The 27,751-nt window shown below is 57.4% G+C and overlaps 2 protein-coding genes and 1 long non-coding RNA gene across 5 annotated transcripts; 1 reads left to right on the top strand and 2 right to left on the bottom strand.

Annotated features, from left to right (window-relative positions):
* Nucleotides 1-1,405: 1,405 nt before the first annotated feature.
* LOC144336039 (uncharacterized) lies at nucleotides 1,406-2,662 on the bottom strand. Its single transcript, XR_013407434.1, has 2 exons — nucleotides 2,244-2,662; nucleotides 1,406-2,053 (listed from the first exon to the last, which is right to left on the bottom strand). It is a non-coding gene; the product is annotated as an uncharacterized LOC144336039 (long non-coding RNA).
* Nucleotides 2,663-4,014: 1,352 nt separating this feature from the next.
* Nucleotides 4,015-10,296, top strand: CBX4 (chromobox 4). Of its 2 annotated transcripts, XM_077973128.1 has the most exons (6): nucleotides 4,015-4,090; nucleotides 4,163-4,272; nucleotides 4,401-4,444; nucleotides 5,568-5,633; nucleotides 7,754-7,820; nucleotides 8,065-10,296. In XM_077973128.1, the coding sequence occupies exons 2-6, from the start codon at nucleotides 4,204-4,206 to the stop codon at nucleotides 9,499-9,501; spliced, it is 1,683 nt and encodes a 560-aa protein (XP_077829254.1). In that variant the 5' UTR covers nucleotides 4,015-4,090; nucleotides 4,163-4,203; the 3' UTR covers nucleotides 9,502-10,296. The 2 variants fall into 2 exon arrangements, with proteins under 2 accessions (XP_077829254.1, XP_028692714.1); XM_028836881.2 differs by having other exon boundaries at nucleotides 4,015-4,272.
* A 6,159-nt stretch (nucleotides 10,297-16,455) lies between these two features.
* On the bottom strand, nucleotides 16,456-20,880 carry LOC144336031 (uncharacterized). Of its 2 annotated transcripts, XR_013407424.1 has the most exons (5): nucleotides 20,699-20,826; nucleotides 20,411-20,543; nucleotides 20,257-20,333; nucleotides 19,375-19,615; nucleotides 16,456-17,046 (listed from the first exon to the last, which is right to left on the bottom strand). XR_013407424.1 is itself a non-coding variant. In XM_077973142.1 (3 exons), exons 1-3 carry the CDS (start codon nucleotides 20,753-20,755, stop codon nucleotides 16,907-16,909), a joined length of 438 nt encoding a protein of 145 aa, XP_077829268.1. In that variant the 5' UTR covers nucleotides 20,756-20,880; the 3' UTR covers nucleotides 16,456-16,906. The 2 variants fall into 2 exon arrangements, 1 of the variants encoding a protein (XP_077829268.1); XM_077973142.1 differs by lacking the exons at nucleotides 20,257-20,333; nucleotides 20,411-20,543 and having other exon boundaries at nucleotides 20,699-20,880.
* Nucleotides 20,881-27,751: the final 6,871 nt, after the last annotated feature.

Raw genomic sequence — 27,751 nt, 5'->3', positions numbered from 1 at the left:
CAGCGTGCCGCAATGCGGAGGCGCGGCCCTGCGGGCGGCGGTGTGGCCCCAAGGGGTGCCTGGGCCCTGTCAAAGGGCCCTGGCGTCGCGGTAACTCCGACCCCGCGTCCCGGTCCGCGCACCCTGTCGGGCCAGTCCGCAGGAACCCCCGGCTGCAGTGCCGCGCTGCACGCTAGGGTGGGACTCGGGGGCGTCGAAGGCTTCGCCGCCCAAATGAAAGCAGCCCTTTCACGGGCGGTGTGACAAAGAGCAGAAACATTGGAGTGGGGACCCGGAGGTTGGAGGGGCACCCTTAGAAAGAAAACCACCCTTCCAGGAGGGTGGAGGGGCGGAATGCAGGGCTCCCTCACAGCCTCCCCCTGAACGCACAACCCCACCAGTTCCGCTGCCCCTAAGCCGCCGCTACAAGTACGATATGATCAACGCCAGCGCGAAGTTTTTCTAAGGACAAGGGAGAGAAATGAGTGCTTGTTAAAGTCCGGGTAGATTTTGTAGTGGTTACTGGTAAATCCCCTCTCAATGATCTGCAATCCACCTCCGAGGGCCGGGAAAACGACACCAACTTGAGAGCTTTCTGAGTCGGGGGAGCGACCCGGGAAGCCACAGGCGGCCCCCTCAAGGCAGAGCCCAAATCTGGGTTCCGTGGGCGGGCGGTGGCAATCTCCTTGCCCAGAGCACCGGCTCAGCGAGAGGATTCCTTTAAGAAGTCGTTTATTTCCCGGGGATGGTGCAGGTCATGCCCTTTACCAGACCGGACACTTAGTAGCCACCCTCCAGCCGACGGCTGTTAAAAGGTTCCCGACTTCTCCAGGGTCCACTCCTTCAACATTGTCCCCACCAGGAGCGAGCCTGTGGCTGAGCTAGGTGGCAGCTCTCCTCTCCAGGGGCCCCTGAGGGCCCCAGGGGCCCAAACTGCGGTGGCATCTGGAAGGCTTCGGTCTGGCAGCAGAACCAGGGGCTCGACGAGCCCCTGTCTGGGAGGGGGCAGTATCAAATGAGCAGGTCAGCGGACCTTCTTGGGGGCCTGTGGGTCTCTGGTTGTCCGAAGTCGGCGGCAGAAGCCCCAGCAGAAGGCTATGGGAATCCCAGGTGTAAGGCTAGTCTCTCCTGCGGCTCCCTTGGAGGGGCCAAGACAGCCGGGTGGGATGGCAAGGGCACCCCCATGGGAGGCTTCCCAGGAAGGGCTCTCTGGGGCATCAGGGGAGCTTCCAGGGACGCCCACTGTACCTTCCCAGGATTCTGTCCCACCTCCTGGCGCCCATTCGCTCTCCCGCGGACCTGAGCTCCTCCCTACACCCGCTGGCAGGGGTGCTCTAGGGACCAGCCACCCAAGTTAGATAGGGGCCTCTCTCCCCATCTGCCCTCCATCCACTAAGACAAAATAAATAACCACGGAAAGGAAGTCAATTGCTGGTGCTTGTGAATTTCACTTTCAAAGTTGTAGGCAAAAAGGCCAGGAACCGGGGCAGCCGCGGGCTCCTTGGGCTTCTGAAGTGCTTGGGCAGCCCCTTCGGCAGTCTTGGGGAGCCTGAAGACGCTTCCTGCCGCCGCACAAGCAACTCCAGGAAAGATCCGCTGTACAGACCCCCCCGCCCTTCCTCCCCAGCTCCGCGGCTGGTCCAGCCCGGGTCCTGCGCAAACACGTCGTCGGGGCAGCGGGTCCTGCTGTGTGGCCCCGAAGTCCTCAGCATGGGCCCCCGAGGGGCCTGGGCGTAGTGAGCGAAGCGGAGTCCGACGCCCCTGGCAGCAGGGAGGCTGCAGCAGCCACTCGGCCTCCCCCGACACCCCCGACCTGGACGCCGCGGAAACACCCAATGCAAACAGATTTTCCAGGGGATTTTCAAAAGGGGGAGGGTAGAGTGTCGGGAAGCTCAGCCCCTTCCCGGACAAGGGGACTGGCCGGGACAAAGTTGCTGCAGACCTCCCGATGGTCCGACGGCGCAGGTGGCCGGTGCGGCGTGGACGGGTGACTGCCACCTACAGCGCTTCTCGCGCCAGCCTCGCGACCCCTCTCCTTCCACAGTGGAGCTGTCCCGCGCGACAGTTCTTCGCCCTGGGCAAGAATGCCAGGAAAAAGCCAAACACGGCAGGAGAAAAATATTTTCCTGTACACCCACCCAGCTGTTATAAACCCTGAGAGCCGGCCCCCACCCCCTGCAACTAGTTAGGGAAACTAGGCAGGCGTCGTGCCACCTTGCTTGCTCCCCCCGCACCCCAACACTCAGGGAATCCTAGGTTTGCACCTCAAGCTCGTTAGAGATCAGTCGCAAACCCAACACCTCTGCTGCCACCAGAAGACAACCTTCACCCCTACACCCCTGGGGAGGGGCCACGTGGGTCTCCGTGGGCAGGAGTCGTCCGGCAGCAGCAGCCTCCGTGGTGCAAGAGCTGCAAGGTGATAATGAAATGGAGTCCACGTGTGCGTTCAACACCAGACCGTCTTCAGGCTTCTCAGGGATTCCTGGGCGAACACAAGCCCCGCGCAGGCTCCTCCCTCCCCTGCTCGCCCAAGCCTCCGCGCGGTCCCCAACAGACAGCCGGGTCGTGTGTCAGGGCGGTGGTGGAGACCCGGATGGCTCTTTGCCCGCCCCCATCCCTCGCTCCACTCTCGCTCTGCTTTTGCTCTTTTTCTTTCTCCGTGGACGCTCAGCCAAGGGATTGCGCAAGCTTCCTGCTCGCGGTCCTTCAAGAGCCCGTAGCCGGGGCCCAGACACACCCCAGGTCAGGCGCGCCCCTGCCCCTGCCCCTCGGGCCGCCCTGTCCCCTCCCAGGTCCCCCCACCCCGACCCCACGGAGCTCGCGGGCCCTCGGCGGCGCCCTCGGCAGGCCGCATGGGGCGCAGCAGCTCCACCAGCCGGACGCAGGAGCCGTGCGCAGGAACGCGCCGTCTCGCCGCCGCCGGAGGTGCCAAACTTCACACTCGCGGCTGCTCGGGCCGCTTCAGTCCAGAGGGCCTTGGCTTGGCCGCCTGTCGGGAACAAGGGTCCGCGGACACATGGCGAATGCGTGGCTCCTCGGTTATTCCGTTCATCTCCCCTTTGCGCTGCCCGTTCGTCCCCCGCTCAGCCTCAATCTCTTCCCGGCCCTCCGAGGTCCCTCTTTCCAGGCCTTTCCCTGGACCCCACGAAGTCCCCTCGGGCCCCCAAGCGGACCTCGGCCTCCTGCGCCCATTCTCTCTGCCTCCTGTGCCTCTCGCCTAGCTTGACTCTGGAGGCGGATAGAAATAGGACATCTCGCCCCGTCAATAAAGAGGACCAAGTGTAAATTCGGAGCCCTTGAGGATCGAGGTGAGATCGTATTTGGAGTCCTTTCTGCTGAGGTTCTTGGGTGCCAGGGTCCCGGAGCTGGCTGCTCCTCGGTCCCGTTCCTCGTGCATTCTTCAAGCTCTCTTTGGCACCCAGTCCTCAGCCTTCTCCCCGCCCTGTCCCTTTCCCTCCTCGCGCTCCGAAATGCCCGGAGCCTGGAGGCGAGGCGGGGCCCGCAGGAGGGCGCGAGCTGCCCCTGCCCCATTCCGCCCCCTGCTGGCGGGGCCCGCGCGTCCCGGGCCGCTGGTGACGCAATTCGGTGCAACTGGGAGCGGCGGCGGATGCTTCCGTGGCCCCCAGCAGGGGTCCCGGGGCCGTGAACACTGAGAACGAGCTGCGAGGGGGAGGCCCGGGCACCAGGCTGCGGGCGAGGGGTCGCTGCCGAGACCCTCCCGGGCTGTCAAGCTCTCCGCCCGCCTCCGCCCCGGCGGACACACCTCTCCTTCCCGGTCCCGCTCCCTCTCTGCAGCCTCCCTCTCCCAGGCTCGCCGATCCCTCCCCCCTGCACCTCCCCGGCGCCCTCCCCTCTGCGTCCCCCACCCGCGCCCTTTCCTCCTCCCCCCGCCGCCCAGGCCCGGGGCCTCCGGTAGGCCCGGCTGCGCCAATCCGCGCAGCGGCCCGCCCCCTGACGCCGAGCTGGGCCCGGCGAGGCCCCGCCCGCTGACGTCCGGGATTTGCATGAGTTCTTGTGCAGCCGCGGCCCGGGCTCAGTTGTCTGAGCGAGCGCGAGCCGGGAGCCGGGGCGGGCGCGGGCAGCGGCGGGCCGGCCGGGGTGTGCGGGGCGAGCGGCGGCGGCGGCGGGGGCGCTTCGGCCGGGGCGGCAGCTGGGCGCCGGCGGGAGCTAGCAGCGTCTGCAGCCGCGCCGGCCGCCCGCGCCCCGGCGCGCTGCGGCGGGGCCATGGAGCTGCCAGCTGTTGGCGAGCACGTCTTCGCGGTGGAGAGCATCGAGAAGAAGCGGATCCGCAAGGTAGGGCGGCGCGGGGGCGGCGAGCGGCGGCCGGAGCGGCCCGCGAGAAGGCGGGGAGGGGGTGGGGAGGCTGCGGGCCGGGCCGGGGATCCCGCGGAAGCTGATGGAGTGCTGTCTCTTCCCCCCAGGGCAGAGTGGAGTATCTGGTGAAATGGAGAGGCTGGTCGCCCAAGTAAGTCGCGGCGGAGGGCGGGGGCCCGGGACCGAGGCGCGGGGCTTGGGGCCGCGGACCCGCCGAGCTGCTGGGGGGGGGGTGGGGGGAGCGGACGGGAGGCGGGGTGGAGGTGGGGTGGAGGGAGGAGGGGGTGGGGAAGTCGGTGGCAGGCACTGGGGAAGCCGAGCCGCCGAGCCCGAGCCCGGCGCCCTGTGTTGTGCTCCGCTCTCCGGGAAATGCCATCACTAATTTATGCACTAAAAGGAGCCGGAGGAGCTGGAGAGACGCGGGGCCGAGCCGGGGAGGCCGGCGGAGGGAGGGAGGGCTCAGGCACTGACTGATGTGCAGCAGAAAATGGCTCCTTTCCCCTTTCCCTCCACCGAACGGCTCCATATTGCAAAACCAAAAAAAAAAAAAAAAATTAAAAAGCGACGAAAATGCAATTGTGTGCCTTCTCCCTCCTAGTGGTGCAGGGAGGGGAAGAAGAAAGGCAGAAAATGTTGGGAACTGTCACTGCAGCGCTTTTGGTGGAGAATTTTTTTTCTTTAATTTGAAATGCGAAGGCACCGGATGGAGATAGACGCGCAGGCACACGCACACTCACACACACACACGGAGGCATATTTTTGTGTTGCTGAGTATTTGGGGTTTGCTTGCCCGTGACAGCAGGCTCCTGGGCCACGAGGGGGTGTGGGGGGGGCGCTTGGCTGTTGGTGATCGGATTAGGGGTCAAATGGAGAACGACTGAAGCCCTCGCGGGGACTCGGGGCTGGGGAGAGGAGGGGGACTGCGACTTTGCATTTCGGCTGCTTTGCACGCAGGGTTCCTGGTGAGCAAAGTGGCTTTGGAACATGTCGCAGTAACATGCTTAAAATTCTTGACAACTGCAAAATAAACTGCTAGTTTCATTTTCCTTACCCCTCCCCTTTCTTCCTACCCTTGCGTGTTTATTTGAGGGGGGCAGTGTATCAGGGATTATGTCAGGCCTGCAGAAATCTACCCTCCACATCCACAGCTAAATGTTCATAAAGACAGAGTAGGGCTTTATGTCACTCCCCACCTGGAGGCCTCGGCAAAGCTGGCTTTTTTTTTTTTTTTTTTTTTTTTTTACACCGTGTCCCCCTCCCTTTTCCCTTGCAAGATATAACACGTGGGAACCGGAGGAGAACATCCTGGACCCCAGGCTGCTGATCGCCTTCCAGAACAGGTGAGCGTCCCCCACGCAGCCACCGCCTGCCACCCGTGACCGTATATGGGAATGGCAAAGGGGGCGACGCAGCAATAGGAAAGGGGCGGGTAGGGAGTTGGTGGGAGCCCCCTCCCTAACCGGCCTGGATGGGCACGCTGCGGCCCCAGCTCCTCTAACCAGCGTCCTTGGCGGTTGCTGCAGCTTGGGGTGGGGGCGGGGCAGGGCCAAGGAAGGCCAGGCTTGGGTTTTGGGGGAACTTTGGGAAGGGTGTGTGTGGGTGGCCCTGCAGCTGCCCGGAGAATTTGGGGCTGTGCCTGGCTCCCCAGGGGCCCCCCCTGTTGCAACCTGGGAGCCCCACCCCCGGAGCCTAGGTGTTGCTGTCCTGCAGCCACTGGCCGCTTGGCACCAGCACCTCGCGGTGCAGCTCTGAGGGAGCTGGCATTGTGAAACCGCCCGGACGTCATGGAACTGAACTTAACCTGTTGGCGGCTGGAGAAAAGTTGACATGGCCTTAAAAGCTGCACCCACACACCCCAGGGAATTTAAGCTTGGTCAGGAGTAGATTCCATAGGGTGCTGGGTTGCCCCCCACCCTGACCCCACTGGGCTGTTTGGTAGGGCAGGGCCACCCACCCTCAAGGCAAGGGGGCTTGACCCAAGGGCCTGGGGTGGGCGCTGCCTGGTGGTGGAGGGGTGGCTTCTTCTGGGGACTCATCCTCGTGCGCACGGTTGCTTGTCACGCTGCAGCTGCTGCAGCTGGGTTCGTTGCCGGTGGCTGTGGTTCTCTGTTTCGGAGAGGGTAGAAGGGGGAAGGGCGGGGAGGGGAGGAGCAGCCGGGGCCCTTGGAGCTCGGCCACCCCGCTGCCTTCCATCTCTCCTCCCCCTTTTATTTTGCACTATTTCCTGTGGCGCATTTGGCGCTAAAACTGTAAACTGTAGACCCTCTGAGCTAGCCACCGGCGGGGCAGGGAAGTTGCCCTCTTGCAATGCAGGGGGGCCCAGAGCCGGGATCCTGCCCCATTCCACCTGGGAGTTCACCACCCTGTAACCATGTCAGCAGCTGATGCCACGTTGCATAATGGGCCCCTGAAGAATTAAAACACAGGCTGTTGCAATGCCACGCAACTTCACAGTCAGGCCCTGGCCCCCACCCTGGGGCATGTCAGAACTCCCCAGGGTTAGTCCAAAGGGGCATGGGGGTGGTGGCTAGAGTCTGTGAAGAACCCGTTTCTGGCCCAGGAATGGGCTGCAACTTTGGCAACTCTAGAGAGGCATTTCCCACTCTTCTGTGGAGGGCTGAGTAGTGCCTGGGAAGATCCAGCCCCCAGCTGTGGATCACCCTTAGGCTGGCCTGAAGGCAGGAGCCTGGTGGCTGTAGTGACCGGTGCCTCCGCCCATGGGCTTTATTAATAATTTGGAAATTGAGACGGCCAGGAGCCAGACTCCAAGGAGGAGGTGGTGCTTCTCCTAGCTGCTCCGGCCACGCCCACCTGCTCAGCTGGGAGGAGCCCAGGGTTCACCAGGTGGCTACAAACCTGGCCAGACCCTGGCCTTGGTGGCCTGCCCCCGCCCCCAGCCCCTAATTGGCTCATTTGCCGCTGTGTAAACAAGGGCGCAGCCCCTCCCCCTGTTTAGTGCCTGGCCTTTAAGAAAGAACCCTCCCTTCTGCCGGAGGCACTCGTTATCGGAATCTTAATGAGGTCATTAGCATCCCGCGCTTCTGACGGGAGGGATGAGGTCGGCGCACACCTCGCTTGGGCTGGTTTGTCTTCCCTGGACCCCAGTGTCCACTCCGCTTCGCACAGAGCCACAGGTCCAAGGCTGCGGGCATGAGTGCCAGAGGTGCAGCCCTAAGCTTCTGCCTCCTGAGCACAGAGGTGGGGCTTGGGGGGTGCTGATTCAGGTGTGGGCATCAAAGTGGGGGAGCCCTTCGCCCAGGACCTCTTGGGCAGAGGAGGGTTGATGCGAAGGTTGAGGGCACTGAGGACTGACCCGCCCTAAGCTCTTGATTCCTCTGTGTCCTGCCAGCCCTACCTGATGCTCTTTGAAAGTGGGGGGCCATCACCGAAGATTCCGGAATTAGCGGGGAGGGGGTGACTCAGAGGCTAACAGCACTGCCCTCTGTTCCCTCCCCCTCAGGGAACGGCAGGAGCAGCTGATGGGATATCGGAAGAGAGGGCCGAAGCCCAAACCGCTGGTGGTGCAGGTGAATACACGTGGCCGCCCCCGGGGACCCCCTTGACATGTCCACCAGAGCTGCCTCCAGGCCCGGGGATGGGGGGGTGGTTCCTCCCAGCACCCCAACCCCGCTTCCTTTCTACTAGACCTCCCACCTCCTGCCCCCCATGAGGCAGCTGCGGACCTGGTGAGAGCTGGGACACTCCAGAAACTCCCGGCATGCGGTGGGGCCGGCTTCCTCCCTCCTCTCACCCCTGCACCCGTTCCCTCAGGTGCCTACCTTTGCCCGTCGTTCCAATGTCCTGACCGGACTCCAGGACTCCTCCACTGACAACCGTGCCAAGCTGGATCTGGGCGCGCAGGGGAAGGGCCAGGGGCATCAGTACGAGCTCAACAGCAAGAAGCACCACCAGTACCAGCCACACAGCAAGGAGCGGGCGGGCAAGCCCCCGCCGCCGGGCAAGAGCGGCAAGTACTACTACCAGCTCAACAGCAAGAAGCACCACCCCTACCAGCCCGACCCCAAAATGTACGACCTGCAGTACCAGGGCGGCCACAAGGAGGCGCCCAGCCCCACCTGCCCGGACCTGGGGGCCAAGAGCCACCCGCCCGACAAGTGGGCGCAAGGCGCGGGGGCCAAGGGCTACCTGGGGGCGGTGAAGCCCCTGGCTGGTGCGGCGGGTGCTCCAGGCAAAGGCTCCGAGAAGGGCCCACCCAACGGAATGATGCCGGCCCCCAAAGAGGCTGTGACGGGCAACGGGATCGGGGGCAAGATGAAGATAGTCAAGAACAAGAACAAGAACGGACGCATCGTGATCGTGATGAGCAAATACATGGAGAACGGCATGCAGGCGGTGAAGATCAAGTCCGGCGAGGTGGCCGAGGGGGAGGCTCGCTCCCCCAGCCACAAGAAGCGGGCGGCTGAAGAGCGCCACCCCCCTGCCGACAGGACTTTTAAAAAGGCGGCAGGCGCAGAGGAGAAGAAGGTGGAGGCGCCGCCCAAGAGGAGGGAGGAGGAGGTGTCCGGGGTTAGCGATCCGCAGCCCCAGGATGCCGGCTCCCGCAAGCTGTCCCCGACCAAGGAGGCCTTTGGAGAGCAGCCCCTGCAGCTCACCACCAAGCCCGACCTGCTGGCCTGGGACCCGGCCCGGAGCACGCATCCGCCCTCTCACCACCCGCACCCGCACCCCCATCACCACCACCACCACCACCACCACCACCACACCGTCGGCCTGAATCTCTCCCACGTGCGCAAGCGCTGCCTCTCCGAGACCCACGGTGAGCGCGAGCCCTGCAAGAAGCGGCTGACTGCGCGCAGCATCAGCACCCCCACCTGCCTGGGGGGCAGCCCAGCCGCCGAGCGCCCGGCCGACCTGCCACCAACCGCCACCCTCCCGCAGCCCGAGGTCATCCTGCTGGACTCGGACCTGGATGAGCCCATAGACTTGCGCTGCGTCAAGACCCGCAGCGAGGCCGGGGAGCCGCCCAGCTCCCTCCAGGTGAAGCCCGAGACACCCGCGTCAGCGGCGGTGGCGGCCGTGGCAGTGGCAGCGGCGCCCACCACGGCGGCGGAGAAGCCTCCAGCCGAGGCCCAGGACGAACCTGCAGAGTCGCTGAGCGAGTTCAAGCCCTTCTTTGGGAATATAATTATCACCGACGTCACCGCGAACTGCCTCACCGTTACTTTCAAGGAGTACGTGACCGTGTAGCTGGAGGGCGTCGGAAGGGGAAGCACCATTCCCGCGGAGGGGGGCGGGGGGCTGAGCACCTGGGGCCTCGGGGCAGACTCCCCTCTCGCCAACCCGCCAACCGCGAGAGACCCGGGCTGGCCCCCAGGGTGAGGACGCCCGGAGCAGAGGTAACCATGCTCCCCCTGCAGCGGCTCAGACTCGGGCAGAGGCCCGTTCCACGCGGTGCCGGCGGGGCTCGCCCTCTCCTGCCCTTCCCTGCTGGAGATGGACCCCCGGAACGAACAGGGCAGCTCTGCGCCCGGCCTCAGAGTTCTAGTATTATATTTTAACCGTGCTAACTTGTCAAGTGCTGACTCTACTCCCGTTTGTACGTGGTGTTATTATTGAAATGTATTGTTTGAGCTCAAAAGGCCCGACCACCCCTCTTCGGGCTGCTATATATATATTTATTTGTAGGTATTTATATATTGAAATATAAAAACCTAGATTTATGGAGTTTCCTCTAGATCATGTTATATTCTATATCAAACAAACTATTTTCTTTTGACCTTTTTTCCCCTCCATCCAGTATTTCGGTTGACTTCATTTTCTCCCCTCTTCCCGTTCCAGGAACTGCAATACCAGTAACCTTGGTATATATTTTTTGATACTGTACACATGGATGTGTTGTTTCTATGTGCAAAAAAAAAAAAAAGTTTGTTAAAAGGCTACACGAGCTCTCTAGAAACTGCTGCTACTAGAAATGTCTAAACTATAAGCTTCCAACTATTACCTGCTTGAATGTAAATATTAAATGGAGATGTTGAAGGTGCATTTTCGCTGTTTGAGATGAGCTCAGAAGGAACGTCGGAGGCAGGGAGGGGCCGGACCCCTCTGGCCACCAACTCCGCCTTCGAGCCCTGTGCTCAACCTTTGCACCAGCAAAGTGGGCTGGTTTTGCGGGCTGCAGCGCCGGCGCAGGAGGGTGACCCCGCTCCCTGGGAAGTCGAGAGGCGCCCGGCTGGAAAGGGGAATTCCTGCGGGGGGGTGGGTGTGGGAGCCGTCCCCGCCCCCAGGGCTTTCCAGCCGGCGGTGCCCACTGCACTGGCAAACACTGCGTTCTAGGTAGGGGAGGAGGGGGTGCAGGGGTGGGCGGCGTGGACACGCGGGCGGGGCTAGTCCCCCTCGCGGCCCCCACCGGGCAGCGGCTGACCTTTGGCTCTCCTCCCCTCCAGCCCCCACCCTTGGGGCTCAACACACCCCGGCGCAGGCCCTGGCGGGACAGGGAGGTTCCTTAATAACCGCGCCCGGTAGGGCAGGTTCCGCGGGGCGGGGACCCCCAGCCTCTCCGCGTCCCCGGCTGGCATCGCCGGCCCCGCCCCACCGAGGAAGCTGCCGAGGCCCTTGCTCTTCGGGCTCTCTCCCCGGAAACCACCAGGCCAGAGGCTCCCACTAGAGGCGCGGCGAACGCGGCCGGGGTGGGGGGCGGGGGGCTTCCTGCAAGATGGATGGGGACGGGGAGGAGGGCAGGCGAGCGAGGCCTGCCACCCCCACTTCCTTAGCGAGGAGAACTGGGACTCCTCACCCTTCTCCCTTGGGGTGGCAAGGCCAGGGCCCTTGGTGTCGCGTGGGAGGAAGGGGTTAAGGGTCCGGAGGGTGCGACGGGACTGGGCCGAACTCTAGAGTGCGGCTCAGCTGGCCAGGAAGCCGCGACCCGGGAATGCGGCGGCGGTGGCCAGCTTTCTGCAGACGCAGCGATCTTCCTCCTGGTCGAGGTGGCCGCACAGGGCCAGGGAATGCGGGGCTGGGGGCCTGGCAGGCGCGGGGCTGCTCCCGGCCTCCGAAGCCCTTCCCCTACCCACTTGGGACCAAGGGGCCCGGGCCTGTGCGGGGCGCCAGGGCGGAAGAGGTCAACGTGGTTCAGAGAGGTGGGGGGTGGCGAGGTGGCGAGAGAGCCAGTGTGGGGAAGGCTGGGGAGAGATGAGGGCCAGGAGGGCGGGGAGGCCTGAATGCGGACAGTGTGGCCAGTGTTGGCTGCAGGCCACCAGCGGCTGGACGTGGGGGAGGGGTGCCCAGCGGGGGGGGGGAGGGGAGGGGGAAGGGAAGTTCTTTAAAAAAAAAGCCGTTAGGAGTTTCTAGCCCTGGCTTTTGTGAGTGGTCCCTCCCACTCCCCCGTCACCCCAGCCCCATGTAGAGTGAGTTACACACTCCCCTCCCCCTCCACGGAATGAATGTCCTTTGCCACCCCTGGAGTGGAAGGACGGTGATCTTGCTTCTGGCAAACTGCCTGCTGGGCACGAGAATTGGGCCTGTCCTTCACTGGCTGGTACACAAAGGCCCATGCCAGGCATGGACGTAGTCTCCCTGTTTTTCTAGCTGAGGAGAACTGAAGACTCAGGATGGGAAGGGAAACCTCTTGTTCAGGCCCGCACAGTTAGTGACCGGAGTGACCCTTAGTCCTTGGTGGTGTTCCCCACCCTGTGGGTGGCTTCTGCCTGGCTGGGTCTGGGGGTGGGAGGGGGAGGTAGAGGATGGCACTCCCACAGAGCAGGGATGGAAACCGTTCCACTACCATTCCTGGAAAGGCATGGCCTGCAGGTGGCCTGAGGCCTTCAAAACCAGGCTTGCTAGCAGAGCCCTCGAGTGGAGAAGGGTGGTCCTGGGCAGAGCCTGAAGCCTGAGGTCAGAAGGCAGACAACGGGCAGAGCTGCTGGGATATCAGCCTGCTGCCAGACCTAACAGAGTGCCTAAGACCCCCTCTGCCCCTAGAGTGTCCAAGACCCCTCTGTCCCTAGAAGGAAAGGGACATTTACTGACCTGAGACATGCCAGGTGCCACTGGGCTTGTGGCTCTTGTTCAATTCAGTCCTCACAGGGGTTGGGCTTCCCTGTGGGAGGAGAGTCTGAGGTCTTGATAGGCAGACAGCCTGCCCAGGTTCCATGCTCATTCGAGAGCCCAGCTGGCTGCTCCACCACCTGCAGGGAGACACCCCATGGCCACCTGCCCCAGGGCCTCTTAGACACAGGCCTTCCAAGGTGTCAAGGGTTTGGAAATGCTCCAAGGGGGTCAGGGGCCCTGGCACTGGGACAGGAGGGTTTCTCCTCAAAGGGTCTTTGGGGTGGGGAGAGTCCAGCTGCCCTGGTTCTCCTGGGTGTAGACTGCCTCTTCCTAACCCTGGATGTCCCTCAGTGCCCAGCACGTCACAAGCAAAGGGTAGTAAAACCTCTCTTTGAGCCCAAGCTCAGGGAAGAGAAGGGCACTAGGTCTTAACCTTGCACACTGGGAAGCCTACGTGTCAATTTTTTTCGAAATGAATCTTTCTAATGGGGCTGAGCCTCCAGCATCCAGGCTGGAGTTCGCCCAGCGCAGAGAGAGAAGCACTTGTGTATCCACCCCTGAAAAGCGAGCCCTGCCTGCCCCAGCCCCGCCCCAGTCTCTGGTCTCGGTGTAGCCTGCCCCTCCCCCAGCTCATTTGCAGAAGAGCCAAGTTCAGCCTTTTAGCATTTGCTCCATCCCTGGATCCCACTGGGGCCAACGGAGAGGAGATCCACAGATCCAGGGTGCTTTGGGTCCAGTGTTGGCAGATTGAGCAAATAAAAATCTAGGGCGCCCAGTGAAATTTGAATTTCAGATGCATAATGCATAATTTTTTAGTGGAAGTATGTCCCATGAAATGTTGGAGACATATTTCTACTTCTTAAAAAAAGGGATGTGTTGTTTATGTACAATTCAGACTTTAGTTGGCCATCCTGGATTTTATCTGGAAGCCCTATTTTGGTCCTGTGTCGTCGTCAACAGGATCAGTCCCTGCCCACAGGAATGTTCTAGTCCAGTAGGAGAGAGAAGGCACAGGAAGCTGAAAGCCACCTGTCCTGCCACTGTGGTTATGACACTGCATGTTGTCAGGCATAGAACATGCTGGATGACTGCATGACGGTAGGGTCCTCACCTGGTGTTTAGTGGGGGCTGGGTAGGGGTTCTCGGGTTCTCTGTGCATGCGATACAACCCAGAGAAGTGGGGGAGACCAGAATGGGTCCCTCTGCCATGTGGCTCATGTTGGGCTCCTCCCCCACTCCTGCCAGCACCAAACAGCAAACTTCTAGAACAAACAAGGGAGACTTGGCTGGTGCACCAACTCCCCTCACCAGAGAACCTTTACCTGCCCACAACTCCCATTTCTTGGTTACCTTAATGGATGAACCAAGATGGTGAGGATGAATTGGGTCGGGAGAGAACCTTGAGCACTCCTGGAAAACCCCCTAAGTAAACACACAGGTTGTCTTTTCACCAGGGAACAGTAAACATCTTGTGTCAGATCTAAATGCCTTCTAACGATTTCTGGCCTGGAGTCTTAGTTTGACTGAGGTATGGACACACAGTCATATTTACCTCTAAAGAACTCTCCTGACCCCTCTCCCTCTCTCTAAAGCTCTCTGCCTTCTTCCCTCGGTTCCTGCTGGGGGGATTATTTGTGGATCTGAGACCTCAGCCTCAGCCTCCCCAACTTTATCCTGGATCCCTAAGAGTGACATTGAGAGAGTTAGGACGAGCCGCAAATTGGCAAGCCTGCACTTGGACAAAATCAAATCTTCTTTCTTCTCCAAATAAGCGTATTCTCTGGTTCTGTGCTCTGGTGGCTGCTCCTCTAAGAAGGTGACTGCTGGGCGGAGGAAATCCTACTGAAGGTTGTTATTCTTGGACACAAGTGTCTACTTCCTGTAGCCACCACACCCCCAACTCCCTCCTCCTGCTCCTCTCTTCCCTTTGCAGTAAATGATAACAGTTAACATTGATTGAGCTTACTATGTGCCAGGCACTTTAGGGGGATTATCTCATTTAATCCTCACATCTGGTGAGGTGGGGAATGTCATTGTCCTTATCTCACAGGTGGCAATATGGAGGCTTGAGTAACCTCCCCAAGGTCAAACAGTCGGTCAATGAGGAAAGAAGGATTTAGAGCTAGCATCATCTGCCTCCCAGGGTCCTGCTCCCAATTTCCAGGTTCTATGAGTCCTTCAGAGGCCAGCTCAGGCCCCATCCCCTCCCTGAGGTTGTTCTAGATTATTCCAGCCTTTACCAGGGCCTGCTCTGCTGAATTATTGACCTATTCACTGTTTACTGCCTCCCACCCCCGCCCACTACTCATTGTCAATCAATTGCACATTGCAGCACACATGTGTGCATGGGCCTGGATTCTCCAACTAGACAGAGACTGGAGCTCCTGAAAGGAAAACAGTGTGTCTTGGGTGTCCTCTCCACTCCCTCAGCTCCTGCACAGTTCTTAAATAGAAACCTCAGAATCTGATGCCTTGTGTGTGTCTGTATGGAACTGTGTGTGTGTGTGTGTGTGTGTGTGTGTGTCTGTGTGTGTGTCTGTGAGAGAGAGAGACTGGGGCTTTTAGGCAGGGAAGCCAGTTCCTGCTCTGCAAGCCATTAACATCACCCACAAACCAAGGGCCCAGGGCTGCCCCGAGGAGCTGCAGCATTCAGGAGACTCATCTCCCCCCAGCCCAGAGGCTGTTCCCTCTCTCCCTACCATGGGCAGAGCAGACACATGCACAGTCAGCTGCTCTGGGGTCCTGCTGCCCCCTGGCTCTCCACCTGATCCATTTGTGAGAATTTCAGGAGACTCCAGGTAATTATGTAGTAATTGAATTTGGGGAAACAGACCCTAAGGATAATCCTGGAGTAAGTTCCAGAAGGCTCATGGTGGAATTTCTGTATTTAGCCTAGTGGTACGTGTTATACATTTCTTTTTCTTTTCCTTTTACTTTTCTTTTTTTTTTTCTTTTTTCTTTTTTTTTTGAGACGGAGTTTCACTCTTGTTGCCCAGGCTGGAGTACAATGGCGTGATCTCTGCTCACTGCAACCTCCACCTCCCGGGTTCAAGCAATTCTCCTGCCTCAGCCTCCCGAGTAGCTAGGATTACAGGCGCCCATCACCGTGCCTGGATAATTTTTGCATTTTTAGTAGAGATAAGGTTTTGCCATGTTGGTCAGACTAGTCTCAAGCTCCTGAGCTCAAGTGATCCACCCGCTTCAGCCTCCCAAAGTGGTGGGATTGCAGGCATGAGCCATCGCACCTGGACACACGTTATATGTTTCTAACAGTATGGCAACCACTTTACCCTTATGTAGGCAACTTTAACACGCAACTGAGGATGGCAGAGATGTGGGTGTGCATGTGACCCCACACACACACACACACACAGCAACACACAGAGGACAAAGCACACTTTGATTTTTGGATCTGGTCTTCATGTGAACTGTCTGGATAAGGCCTGACACATAAGAGCTTACTAACTGTTGGCTGTGATTATTTCTTTTAACCAGAAAACTTGATTGCCTACAAGTTTTCAAATCTAGTTTGGGGCAGAGGGCTGACATTAACAAGAGATGTCCAAGATGCATGTGTGTGCATGCGTGTGTGTGTGCACGTGTGTGTGCACGTAGGGCTGGAGATCTGTAGCGATGCAACCTGTCCTGGCAGGAACGCCTCTCTTTGGCTGCCCGAGTGAAGGACCCTTTCAAACGCAGCCTAGAGTTTAATATTGCCAACAACTGGCCCCGAATCCTTTCAACCTGAGCCAGGTGTAATGTAAACCCCTCTGGATTTCCTCCCTTTCCTGTTTCATCTGAGAAATTCTTCACTAATTCCATGGTATCTGGTTTCTCATTGTTTCTCCCTGCGTTAGACAGCCTCTTGGGGTGGGCTTTGGGAAGGTGTGTGGAACGCTCTCAGCCCTTCAAAATGACACGGCTCTACGCTCACTCCCACTGCCACCCTCCAGAACCTCCTAAGAGACTGTGCTGGCTGTCAGGGCCACGTGAGCCTTAGTACCCTGTGGAAAGGAGCGAATACCTGTCACACAGTCAGAGAACAGTCTCCAGTGGTCACCACACTTTCGTAAACCAGTGTCCAAATTAGGAAGAGGACAATTATGTCAAGCTCCTTTGGAATATGACACTGAGATGAATGTCACAAAAATAATAGTGTGCTATCCATTCTTTGTTAGGATACTTGCTGTTTGGGGTTGAGGACAAGGAAAAAGACAAGCCAGGTAGAGGAAGGCCAGGCCAGTGCAGCAGGACCCTCTCCTCCTCTGAGCCTCCAGAGAAGCTGGGAGTACAAAATCCTGTGCATGGTAGGGGGTGGGGAGAGGAGAGATTGGCGAGCAGAATCCCTTCTAGGAAGAGCGGAAGCGAGCATCATGATAGCTGTTTCCTGCCTTGTTTATGGCGCACTCCAACTCTCCCAAGGAGGGGAGAGGAAGTGCCCAGCAGAGCGAGGGAGACTTGGGACTGGCTGTGTTCCTCTCAACCTTCCATGCATCTTCCCACCGTCTCCTCTCCTGGCATTGAAAATTATTTATGTTTGCAAATTGCTTTTGACTCACATGAGTTACTCCTCTTGCCTGCCAACAAGTCTGGGGAGAGAAGAGAGTTATCGAGCCTGCGAGCTGAGAAATTCAAGGGAGACAAATGCTGGAGCACCGAAGTCGAAGTCATCAGCCTTGGGATTCAGTCCCTGCTCTGCTGCTGCTATGGCCATTGCATCCCCTTTCTGGCCCTTGGGTTTCTCATCTGCAAAAGGAGAGGGTTGGGTAGAGTGTGAGCTCTCCAGGTTTTTGGTTCTGACATCACCGAGCTGTGTCACCTGCAGAGGCACAGAAAAGGTAGGCCAGCCTCTGAGCTGCTCCCTAACCTGCACCTGGCAAGCCCTGAGACTGCTGAGGGCCTGAGGCTGGAGATGGTGCTACCCAGCCCCTAGCCCAGCAGGAAGAACTAGACAGGGTGGCCAGGAATGTTTCTCCCCTTTGTCTTTTGCATCACTCTGGTCCTTAGTGATGTCTTGTTCCATAGACTAGGATGCAAACAAATGTCTGCAGAGGAACCAGAAGGGTGGAAAGTCCCGGAGGTTGGTCCAGGAGGGAAACACACACAAACATACCAAATCATCATAACCAAGACCAGGGCCGGCACAGAGCCAGCTCCATAGGGAGTGTAAGTCATCTGCCCCTCCCAGAGGAAAGAGTTGGCCCAGTGATGGTGGAGTGATAGCTCCTGGAAGCTCAGAACAGAGAGGGGCCAGGGGGTTTCTCTTCCAAGTCCTTTGTTCTACAGTGGGGAAAGTGAGGCCCCAAAGACCAAAGTCAACATCAAGGTGAATTATTGACATCATCCGAGATAGATCATTCTTTGCCCACAAGCGGATATCTGAGTTCTAATCAGGAGCAGTGTTTACCTATCTACCAGCTATAAAATTGGGTATAGTAATAGGAATGATGATAACATAACTCAAAGTTCAATGCCAAAGCAGTGAGTGAGTGGTCAAGTGTGGTTGTTAGAGGGCCGTGGTCTGGCTTCCATTCTCCAGACTGTGGTTTGGGGCCTAACCCAGAAAGATGTGAGGGTCTGGTCTTCCTCCAATCCGGTGACCACCAAGTGGAGAGGAAGGCTGCTGTGGGCCCAGTCCTTCAAAGGGTGAGAAACCTGCTAACCTCAGAGCTGGGAGTTGGCTCTGCCTTGGCAGACAGACAGTATTTGCTCAGCCCTAGCCAAACCACAGCAGACCTCAGCCCTAGGTCCACAGGGGAGTAGGGGTCTGTGTGCCCTCCCATACAAGAGGACCTATGGGTGGGCAGAAGGCAGTCAGATGGCAAGGAGAGGAGCTTTTCTATGAAATGCTTGGTCCTGAAGCCAGCCCTTTCTCCTGGGCCTGGAGATGAGTTCCTGGATGAGTCTCGCCTAGGGTAGAGTATGAGGCCTCCAAGGTCCAGCTCCGCAGAGGGAACTCTCCTCACTTCCATTTTATTCCTCATAGGAAAGAAGTGCGAGCCAGAGGGTGCACCCAGCAGTCTTCAGCTGTAGGTTAACCTGGTAGTTGATCCATGTGTCACTTGCAGTCATGGACATTTCAGTGTTTTGGAGAGAGAATAAGAAAGGGATGAGACAGGAATAAAATCAAGGGAAGAGGTGGCAGCAGGGAGAGAGGAAACCAAGAGAAGAGCAGAGATAAACACAGAGACAGAAACAGAGGTCAGGAAGCCAAAGGGTCGGGGACCAAACACTGGAGAAACCTCATAACAGAAACAGACCGAGGCGGGCAAGGAGCACCCAGGATGACCAGGGGTGCCCAGGACGATGTGGAGGAAGACACAAAGGCCCAGAGGAGGCTGGGAAATGGTGCAAATCAAAAACACCGCATTGGGCAGCCATAAAAAAGAACGACGTTGGCCGGGTGTGGTGGCTCACACCTGTAATCCCAACACTTTGAGAGGCCGAGGCGGGAGGATCACCTGAGACCAGGAGTTCGAGATCTGCCTGGCCAATATGATGAAACCCTATCTCTACTAAACTCACAAAAATTAGCCAGGTGTGCTGTTGTGTGCCTGTAGTCTCAGCTTTTCAGGAGGCTGAGGCACAAGAATCGCCTGAATCCTGGAGGTGGAGGTTGCAGTGAGCCAAGATTGCGCCACTGTACTCTAGCCTGGGTGACAAAGCGAGACTCCATCTCAAAAAAAGAAAAAGAAAAGAAAGAAAGAGATCATGTCCTTTGCAGGGACATGGATGGAGCTGGAGACCATTATCCTCAGCAAACTAACACAGGAACAAAAAACCAAATACCACATGTTCTCACTTACAAGTGGGAGCTAAATGATGAGAGCACATGGACACATAGAGGGGAACAACACACACTGAAGCCTTTTGGAGGGTGGAGGTTGGGAGGAGGGAGAGGATCAAGAAAAACACGGCTAATGGGTACTAGGTTTAATACCCGGCTGATGAAATAATCTATACCACAAACCTCCATGACACAAGTTTATCTACGTAACAAACCTGCACTTGTACCCCTGAACTTAAAATAAAAGTTAAAAAAAATCACATTGGAAGGATCAAGGCCAACGTTACCCATGATGGGCCGGACTGCCACCGTGGACCTCCCAACACTGAGAAGCTGCACCAAGAAGTCCGTAGTGTCATTCCAGTGGTTTTCCCGCCAGAACGCAGGGCCCGAATCCCACCACGAAGAAATCCCAGATGCGTATTCTTCAGAAGCCAAGGTGAAGGAACACAGAGAGAGGCCAAGGTCCTGCCCAGCACAAAGGAGACCAGAGGGAGGGGGCGTGGAATGAATGCAGGATCCTTTGCTCTGGAAACAGAAAAGAGAAGAGAGTTATAAAGAGCATTATTGAGGAGACTGAGAAAACTGAATCTGAACTGTGGGTTTAGGCGACAGTATTGATCGATGTTAAACATCCTGATTCTGGTCATTGCACTGTGGTTGTTGTGTAAGAACTTGTCCTTGATCTCAGGGAAAACACACTGCCCCAAAGTATGCAGGCAGAAAGGGCACAAAGTTTCCAACGGACTCTCAAATGGTTCGGAAAAAAATATGGGGGAAGGCTGGGCGTGGTGGCTCACACCTGTAATCCCAGCACTTTGGGAGGCTGAGGCAGGTGGATCACCTGAGGTCAGGAGATTGAGACCTGCCTGGCCAACACGGTGAAACCTCGTCTCTACTAAAAATACAAAAAATCAGCCGGGCGTGGTGGCAGGTGCCTATAATGCCAGCTACTCAGGAGGCTGAGGCAGGAGAATCACTTGAACCCGGGAGGTGGTGGTTGCAATGAGCTGAGATCTCAAAACACACACAGACACACACACACACACACATACACAAGAAATACACACAAACACAGAATAGAGAGAGCACCAATGACAAAGCAAATGGGGCAAATGTCAACAACTGGTAAATCTAGATAAAAAATATAGGCAAGTTCCTTTACTCACCTTGCAGCTTCTCTGTAAGTTGGCCAAAAATGCTGGGTTAAAGCCAGGCACAGTGGCTCATGCCTGTAATTGCAACACTTTGAGGGACCAAGGTGGGAGTACCACTTAAGCCCATGAGTTTAAGACCAGCTTGGGCAACACAGTGAGGACTCACCTTTACAAAAAATTTAAAAATTAGCCAGGGGTGGTGGTGTACGCTTGTTACTCAGGAGGCTGAGGCAGGAAGATCACTTGAGCCCAGGGGGTTGAGGGTACAGTGAGCCATGATCATGCCAGTGCACTCCAGCCTAGGTGACAGAGCAAGATCTGTCTCAAAACAACAACAAAAATGCTAGGTTGAGATTTAAAAGAGGTTCTTGGGAGTGCCTCCTTGGGGCTAGGGATAGGCGCTGGCCCTGGAGCCTCACGGCAGGCCTGGGAAGGACAGTAAGTGCCTCCCTACCTGGGCCAAGCAGAGAGTCCCGAGCTGCTGTGGTTGTGAACAGTCTGGGTGGGTCATCTGCCTGTGCGTGCATTTTCAGATCCTTCACCCCATGTCCTCAACACAAATGAACAGGAGTCTGAGAGGGTGAGGACACTGGCACCAGGGCCCTATATCGGGAGGCTCCTGGCCACCTCCAGCTCACCCTGGCCCCTCCCACTGCACAGCTTTGCCCCACCTTTGGCCAACCATGATTCTCTGGCCAAGTGGGAAAGCAGGATGTGTCAGAAAGAGCAAGGATTAGGGGTTCAGGCAAGCCCGGCCCTGGGCACCAGCCACTCTGCACTTCCTAGCTCTGTGCCCTGGCACTGATGGCTCTGTCCCCAGAGTTGCCCAAGGCCAGCTTGTTGTTACCATTTAGTCCCCTAAATGCCACCTCTCAAGAGAAGCCATCCCCGACCATCGGCCTAAAGTGGACTCCATCTCACTCCCCAGTTTTTCTTCTTAGAGCAGCTGTTCTTATCTGAAATTATTGATTTGTTGACTTATCCCCTGCCCCCACTAGAATGTAAACACCGTGAGAGCAAGCCCTTGTCCCTCTTACCTGTCACTCTGTTCTCAGCTCCTAGAACCAGTCAGCTGCTCCAGGGCTATTTGCTAAAGGGAGGGAGGAAGAAAGGAAAGCAAAAAAAGGATGTAGGAGGGAAGGAGAAGAAAGGGGAGAGAAGGGGAAGGGAGGAAAGAAGGAAGGGAAGTCCTTGAACCTCTCACCAGTAAAATGGAGGTGATCACTCCCGGGACAGAAAGTTTACCTAGAGATGGGCTAAAGAAAGCCCTGGGTAGTGTGAGCCCAGAAGAAGCAGTAATCAAAAGCTGGCATCCACATGATTGTCAAGCTCACCTCTGCCCTGGCCCAGGGCTGTTTACAGCCAGTATGCTCCTGCTTGTGATCCGCTCATTAATCTGGATGCCCAGTCATTTTTATTTCATCTGGGGAAGGGTAGATTGGAAGGGGTGAATTATTTTGTCATGATGGGGCCAGGTATGGGGCCAGCTCCTGGAGACACCTGTACTGAGAAGATTTTAAAACCAAAGCACCCTTGGGGCCAGGCGAGGTGGCTCATGCCTATAATCCTAGCACTTTGGGAGGTCCAAGCGGGTGTATCACTTGAAGTCAGGAGTTCGAGACCAGCCTGGACAACATGGTGAAACCCCATCTTTACTGAAATAGAAAAATTTGCCAGGCGTGGTGGTGCACAACTGTGGTCCCAGCTACTTGGGAAGCTGAGGCACAAGAATAACTTGAACTCGGGAGGCGGAGGTTGCAGTGGGCCAGGTGGGCCGAGATCATGCCTCTGCATTCCAGCCTGGGCAACAGTGAAACTCCATCTCAAAGAAATAAATAAACAAAATAAAGAAATCACCCTCCCCCAGGTCACTCTCCTCATGCTGTGCTGGTGTTCCCCTCCTGACAATGGCCCTTGCTAGAGAAGGACAACGCCTTCCTCCTATCCCACTTGCATCCCTGTAATGGGAGCGAGGCAAAGCCAGCAGAAAACAGTCCATGTGGCCCGGCTGTGAGTAATGACTGGGCGAGTGAAGCCCTCTGGTAGTTTAGGTGAGTGTAGCTCACAATTTAGGTTGTCCCCTGGCACATATGACACTGTGGGAATGACAGACCCGCCTCTAGGCCTTGCTTAGAAGGCTGGCATTAGGCAGGACTGCAGCACCCAAGGAGTTCGCCAAGGGTGCTGAAGGCACTGTGGCCTCCCAAATGGGACTGGTCCCTTCCCCAACCCAATTAGGGCCCAAGGGCCTAAAGAGGGCCCTTAGGGAAACTGAAGCCCCAAAGAGACAGGAAGTAGCTCTGAAGATGGAGGTGGAAGCCTTCAGAACAGCGTCCCGGGGAGTCTGCGTGCTGCTGTTGACGGCTGTCTAGCCTCCCTTACAGCATTGATGAAAGATCTAAATTCGTACTGTGCACTGCAGGGAACACACCACACAGGCCAATTTAGCTGGTCAAATCTTGGCAAGCCAGCAAGGAGGGACCATATTGATCTTTAAAACATTTGAGGCGATCTCCTGGTTTGCTCCAGCCGCCTGCCCAGCTGGGCAGAGAAATGAAATGTGCCTCAACTCCAGACCAGCTGGGTCTCTTGCAGCCAAGCCATCTCTTTGTGTCGTCCAGGCCTTGTGCAGGGTGTGGGCATTGCCATGTTGAATGGATTGCTGACAAAGGAAGAGACCAACTTGTGACCTAGTGTCCCAAATTCCTGTCTTCAAGATAAGAGTGGGCAAACAGTCAGATCTATAAATAATGCTTTCCAGAGTGGCCCTTCCCAAAGCACCTCGCAGGCTCGGCAGCCGTGGGCCACCTACTTCTCTGCTGCAAACACAGAGCTGGCTAGCTCTCACCCAGAACCTTGGAAACTTCCCATGAAAGAGCCCTCCTTGTCTTCTCTACCTAGCAGGGATGAGGGTCACAAATCAAGGAACAAGGCGCCTTTCCTCTGGAAGGCTCTCTTCCTTCTGCATGCCCTGTAGTGGCACAGCTGCCCAGAAATTAGCTTGGGTGGGAAAGATCCCTGGCTCTTGGGGGTTTTAAATCCCTAATGCATCCCTGGTTAGGGTGAAGAATGTGTCCAGAATTCCAGACCGAGGCCATGTGCTCAGTAATGCCCTGAAGGGATCCTGGTCTTGCTGCCCCGCTCTGTTGGCTTGTCTTGCTCATCAGCTGGAACCAATGTCTCTCGCTGGTAGGGACTGTGTCTTTTTCACTATCACTCTCTAGCACAGCCTAGCACTGTTTCTGGAAGGCCTAGATAAATACTGATTGAATGAATGAGTTCTGTGTACAAGGTCTCAGTCACTGCTGCTGCCTAGAAAAGAGTAGAACTCCCAGGGGACCATGACCACTCTTGGCTCTCCGGCCAGGCTCCTGGCACACAGTCCACTCAGGGACCATCCCAGGGTCCCCAGGGCCAGTGGTGTTTCCCACCTGCCCATGATAGTGGAAGGCAGAGGAAGCATCTCTCTCTCTCTCTCTCTTTCTCTGTCTCTCTGCATGTTTAAACACTAGTTATTGGCTTTGGTCTCTGTCCTTTTCTCCGATTTATGAAATAGAGATTCCTTTTGCCATAGCTTGTGGAGCATTTTGTTCTCTCCCTCTGATGACTTTCATCATCAGCTTGAATTTAGGAGAGATGCCAGAAGCAACACCCACCCCGGATATACACACCACCGACTAGAGTTCCCACGGCCTCTCAATGACAACAGCTCACAATTACAGATTGCTCACTGAGCCAGGTGATGCGGAGGAACCCTTACATGTGTTCTTTTTTCATCCGTGTGGTGAACTGAAGTTATATATACTATTACTACCTCCACGAGGAAATGGGTGCCTTGGGAGGTCAAGCACCTGGCCCAGGGTCACACAGCTACTGAGTGGTGGAGCCGGGGCTGAAATCCATGTGACCTGGGCTCCTAACTGCAGTGCTGTGCAGATGCCATAGGGAGTCATCAGGTGCAAACAGTGTGCTGGCCAGGATGCCTCCCCAATAGGAGTGACAGCACAGTCACAGCCACCCCTGCATCAGAGGCATCAGCTGTGCACTGAGATAACCCTATAAAGTGAACAGTTTCTTAGGACCATAGAGTCACCACAAGGAGCTTTGGAAAGACTCTGGGACACCACTCTCATTTTACAGGTAGACCCATGAGACTGAGTCCCATGCTGTAGCTGATGAAGCATCTAAGACCACTGGGGAATAGCACTTCTTCTTCCTGTTGTCTCCTCTTGGGACTGCTACTCAATGCAGACTGAGTGAGACAGTTCAGCTGGATATGGGACGGGATCCGCTCAGGCCCTGGTTCAGACCCAAACACCTTGGTTTGTTCCAGAACTGGGTCAGCCCCGCAGGAGGCCTCCCAAGCTGAATATGGCTTCAGAGTAGCCCCCAAAACAGAGGCTGCTGGTAACCATGTCTGCACTCCAGAACTGGCAACTCACCTGTCTTCACACCTGAGCGTCCTTGCAGCCTCCACTGTCCTGCAATCACAAGCTGATGAGAGGATCTTCCTTCACCATCTTCGCTTCGTGGTGGTTCTGTTTCTATAGTTATTCCATCAATACCCAAGTTCAAGACACAACCTCATGGGCTGAGCTGCTAGCCCTACACATCCTAAGCCAGAAGCCCAGGGTGGTTAGACAGCTTCCATCTGACCTTTCCTCCACCTCAGCCCCAGGTTAACCTCTGTGAATGTTCTCAGTGGCACCCAACATTTCCCCTTCTTGGCGCTTCCCAAGGTTGTAAATTACATGTGTGTGGCATTTTGATCAGTCTCCTTTCGCCCCACGCTGTAAGCTCCACGAGGGCAGAAGCTATGTCTGTTTTATTCACAAAAATATCTCTAACCCTGAGCACTGGGCTGGACCAGCAGAGAGAAGTAGTTAGGAGGCTAGATGGCTGGATGGCTGGATACTGTGAGAAAGTGGAAAATTGTCTAGGATGCCAGATGGCCAGAACGGCACGGTTCTGTGAAGATGAGCAATGTCTCATTGTGCAGAACAGTGAGGCCAAAAGCGGCCAGGGTTACTGTTCTAATTCTTCCCCACCTTCCTGCCCCACCTTCAGTCTCTTCAGGCTCTGGAGGGCTCCCACTAAAACTGTCCCAGAGGGCTTTCCATCCCTTCAGTTAATATCAGCTCCCAGTGGCTGGTGACTGAGGCTAAGTTCTTCCTTCTTTCTGGTCATTGGTATTTTGTCCCCTTCCTTCTTTGGTTGCTGCCCCTAGGAAGGTATCTGGGCTATCCCAGTAACTGAGGAAAGCTTTGTGAGCTGCTCCTAGGAAGGTATCTGGGCTATCCCAGTAACTGAGGAAAGCTTTGTGAGCTGCTCCTAGGAAGGTATCTGGGCTATCCCAGTAACTGGGGGAAGCTGCATGGGCTGCTCCTAGGAGGGGATCTGGGCTATCCCAGCACTGGGGAAAGCTGCCTATACAGGCAGAAGGAGCTCACTTTTACTCTCTCCCCAGAAACCCAATCCCAGGTTGATGTCTCTTGTCTTATCTGGAGATCTCCAAGAAGAAGAGGAGGTGGATGGGGCACAGTTGCCCACTCTCAGAGGCACTGGTTTCCCTTCCACTGCTACCTCCATGCTGGTGATGCATGGGACCTTCTAGGCACCTTTTACATACCAGCCTGGGTGCAGGACCTAGAACAGTGCCAGGAACTGAGGAACATTTGGAGCATGAAATGAAGTTTTCCATGATCAGGATGGCAATGGGGACTGTGGGGCATGGACACTGACATGGAAACCAAAGGCCGTCCTTCCCACCGATTTTGTAATGTGGCACCCACCAAGCACCAGGCAGTTGGTGTTATTTCAGAGTTCTCACCACAGCCCCATTGTGCAGACAAGGAAATGGAGGCCTGGAGGAATGAAGGCCAGAACTGGGATTCAAACCCAGGTGTGGGCCTTACATCTATTTGGTTCCTTCCCTGAAAATTCGAAATCTCGGAGGTAGAGGACCTAGATGTCATTCAGGTCAACCTCCCACCTAAGGAGGAATTCCCTCCCAGAAGGGCTGCCCTGCCTGTGGGGTGACCCCCAGCCCTCACTATGCAGCGGCCTGTTCAACGGGGCCTGTAGCAGCTCTGGGCTCCTACTCAACTCTGCCCTCCTCCCCCACACCTGCAGAAAGGAGATCAGCTCTGCCTCGCAAGGGGTAAAAAAGCAGTGTCTTTTCTTGTTTTCTCCACTACCTGGGCACCCCCACCTGCTTTTAAAAACCTTTCAACCTGGCCTAGAAGGAATAAGCAAGCCATTAGGCCCCTTGTGTGGAGGCAGATGCGCCACAAGTGCAGACAGTACCTCCTCCCCTCCGCAGGTTAGTTACGGGGAAGGGGAACCGTCAGGGAGTGGAGATGGATCGGAAGCCCAAACTGGGAGGAGTGGGCTGGTCTGGGAGGAAACCCCAGCACAGCACCGACACTGCCAGTGAGTGCTGACGGCTCCACTCTCTTATCCCAAAAAAGCGAGATGGGGTGAGAAGGGGGCGGGGCTCGGGGGGGAGGGCTCCCAGCGCACCTCAGCCCTGCTGACTCCGAAAAGCTGGCCCCGCGTGTCCCAGCTGGACACTAGAAGTCGCAGGGGCCGCCTGACCGAGCCCTGCGAGTGGCGCCCCTCCAGCGGCCGCACCTGCCAGCCCTCCCTCCACCCTTCGCCCGGCCCTACGCCACGGGTCTTTTTCTCCCCCCACCCCGGCGGCCGCCAAAGCGCAGACCCGCACAGGGGCCGAGACCACAGCCCGGCGGCCACGCACCAGCCTGTGCCATGCCAGAGCCGTCGCCACGTCGCGGGTGGTACCCGGGCACTGGGTCCTGCCCTCCAGGTGGTTCTCATGGACGGGGCGGCTGGCTGGACGTGGGGGCGCAGTTGCTTTCTTGCAGCGACGTGGTGAATTGCTCTTGGCGCCTTGGAAACCCGTGCGTGGGTGCACATGCCCACCCTCCCACCGCAGTCGGGTAGCTGAGGCCGGTCACCGATGCCAGCTGTTCCCCTCCTGTCCCGCCCGCCGTCCCCTCGAGGCCGGCCTTGGGCTCCCCGGGCGCTTTTCTGGGACCTCGCGCCGCCGCCCCTGCGGGCCTGGCCATATTTTCCGCGGCCCGCCATTCGATTCCGGGCTCAGCTCGGTGGCCCAGCCCGGCTGTAAGCAACCCCAGGGCGGCACGGGGCCGGGTGCAGAAGGCGGCTCTGCGCCAAGTCGGCAGGGGACAGGCGACCCCAGCCCTAGAGCAGAGCATCCAATCGTCCGTTTCGCGATGGGGGACACGGGGCGGGGAGCGGCCTGGAGGCCCGGGGCGCGCGGGCGGGAGCGTCGCTTTGACGCCGGCCTTCTGGGCAGATCCATTCATCGCAACGCGGCCGAGGCGGCGGCCGAGCCTGGCTCACCGCACCCTGGAAGCTGGCCGGCCGCCGCCCGGGGAGGCTTGGGAAATGGGCGAAGTGGTCAGACTGGTTTCCGGAGCCGGGCTCGGAATCCACGCGGACTGGCAGAAGTTGGTGGGGGAGG

Source organism: Macaca mulatta, chromosome 16, assembly GCF_049350105.2.
Source record: "Macaca mulatta isolate MMU2019108-1 chromosome 16, T2T-MMU8v2.0, whole genome shotgun sequence".
Lineage (NCBI taxonomy): Eukaryota > Metazoa > Chordata > Mammalia > Primates > Cercopithecidae > Macaca > Macaca mulatta.
Note: the sequence above shows the minus strand (reverse complement) of the source record. Positions and strands in the feature narration are given on the sequence as shown.

What these genes read in the sequence shown, in the direction of transcription:
- CBX4 (XM_077973128.1), top strand. Translation starts at nt 4,204, where the DNA reads ATGGAGCTGCCAGCTGTTGGCGAGCACGTCTTCGCGGTGGAGAGCATC. An exon ending in AGAAGAAGCGGATCCGCAAG is followed by an intron (nt 4,273 to 4,400) that starts GTAGGGCGGCGC and finishes TCTTCCCCCCAG; the next exon opens with GGCAGAGTGGAGTATCTGGT. An exon ending in CTGATCGCCTTCCAGAACAG is followed by an intron (nt 5,634 to 7,753) that starts GTGAGCGTCCCC and finishes CCTCCCCCTCAG; the next exon opens with GGAACGGCAGGAGCAGCTGA.
- LOC144336031 (XM_077973142.1), bottom strand. Translation starts at nt 20,755, where the DNA reads ATGACCCACCCAGACTGTTCACAACCACAGCAGCTCGGGACTCTCTGC. An exon ending in GGACTCTCTGCTTGGCCCAG is followed by an intron (nt 19,616 to 20,698) that starts GTAGGGAGGCAC and finishes TTCTGTTTCCAG; the next exon opens with AGCAAAGGATCCTGCATTCA. An exon ending in GGCAGTCCGGCCCATCATGG is followed by an intron (nt 17,047 to 19,374) that starts GTAACGTTGGCC and finishes CTCCTTTTGCAG; the next exon opens with ATGAGAAACCCAAGGGCCAG.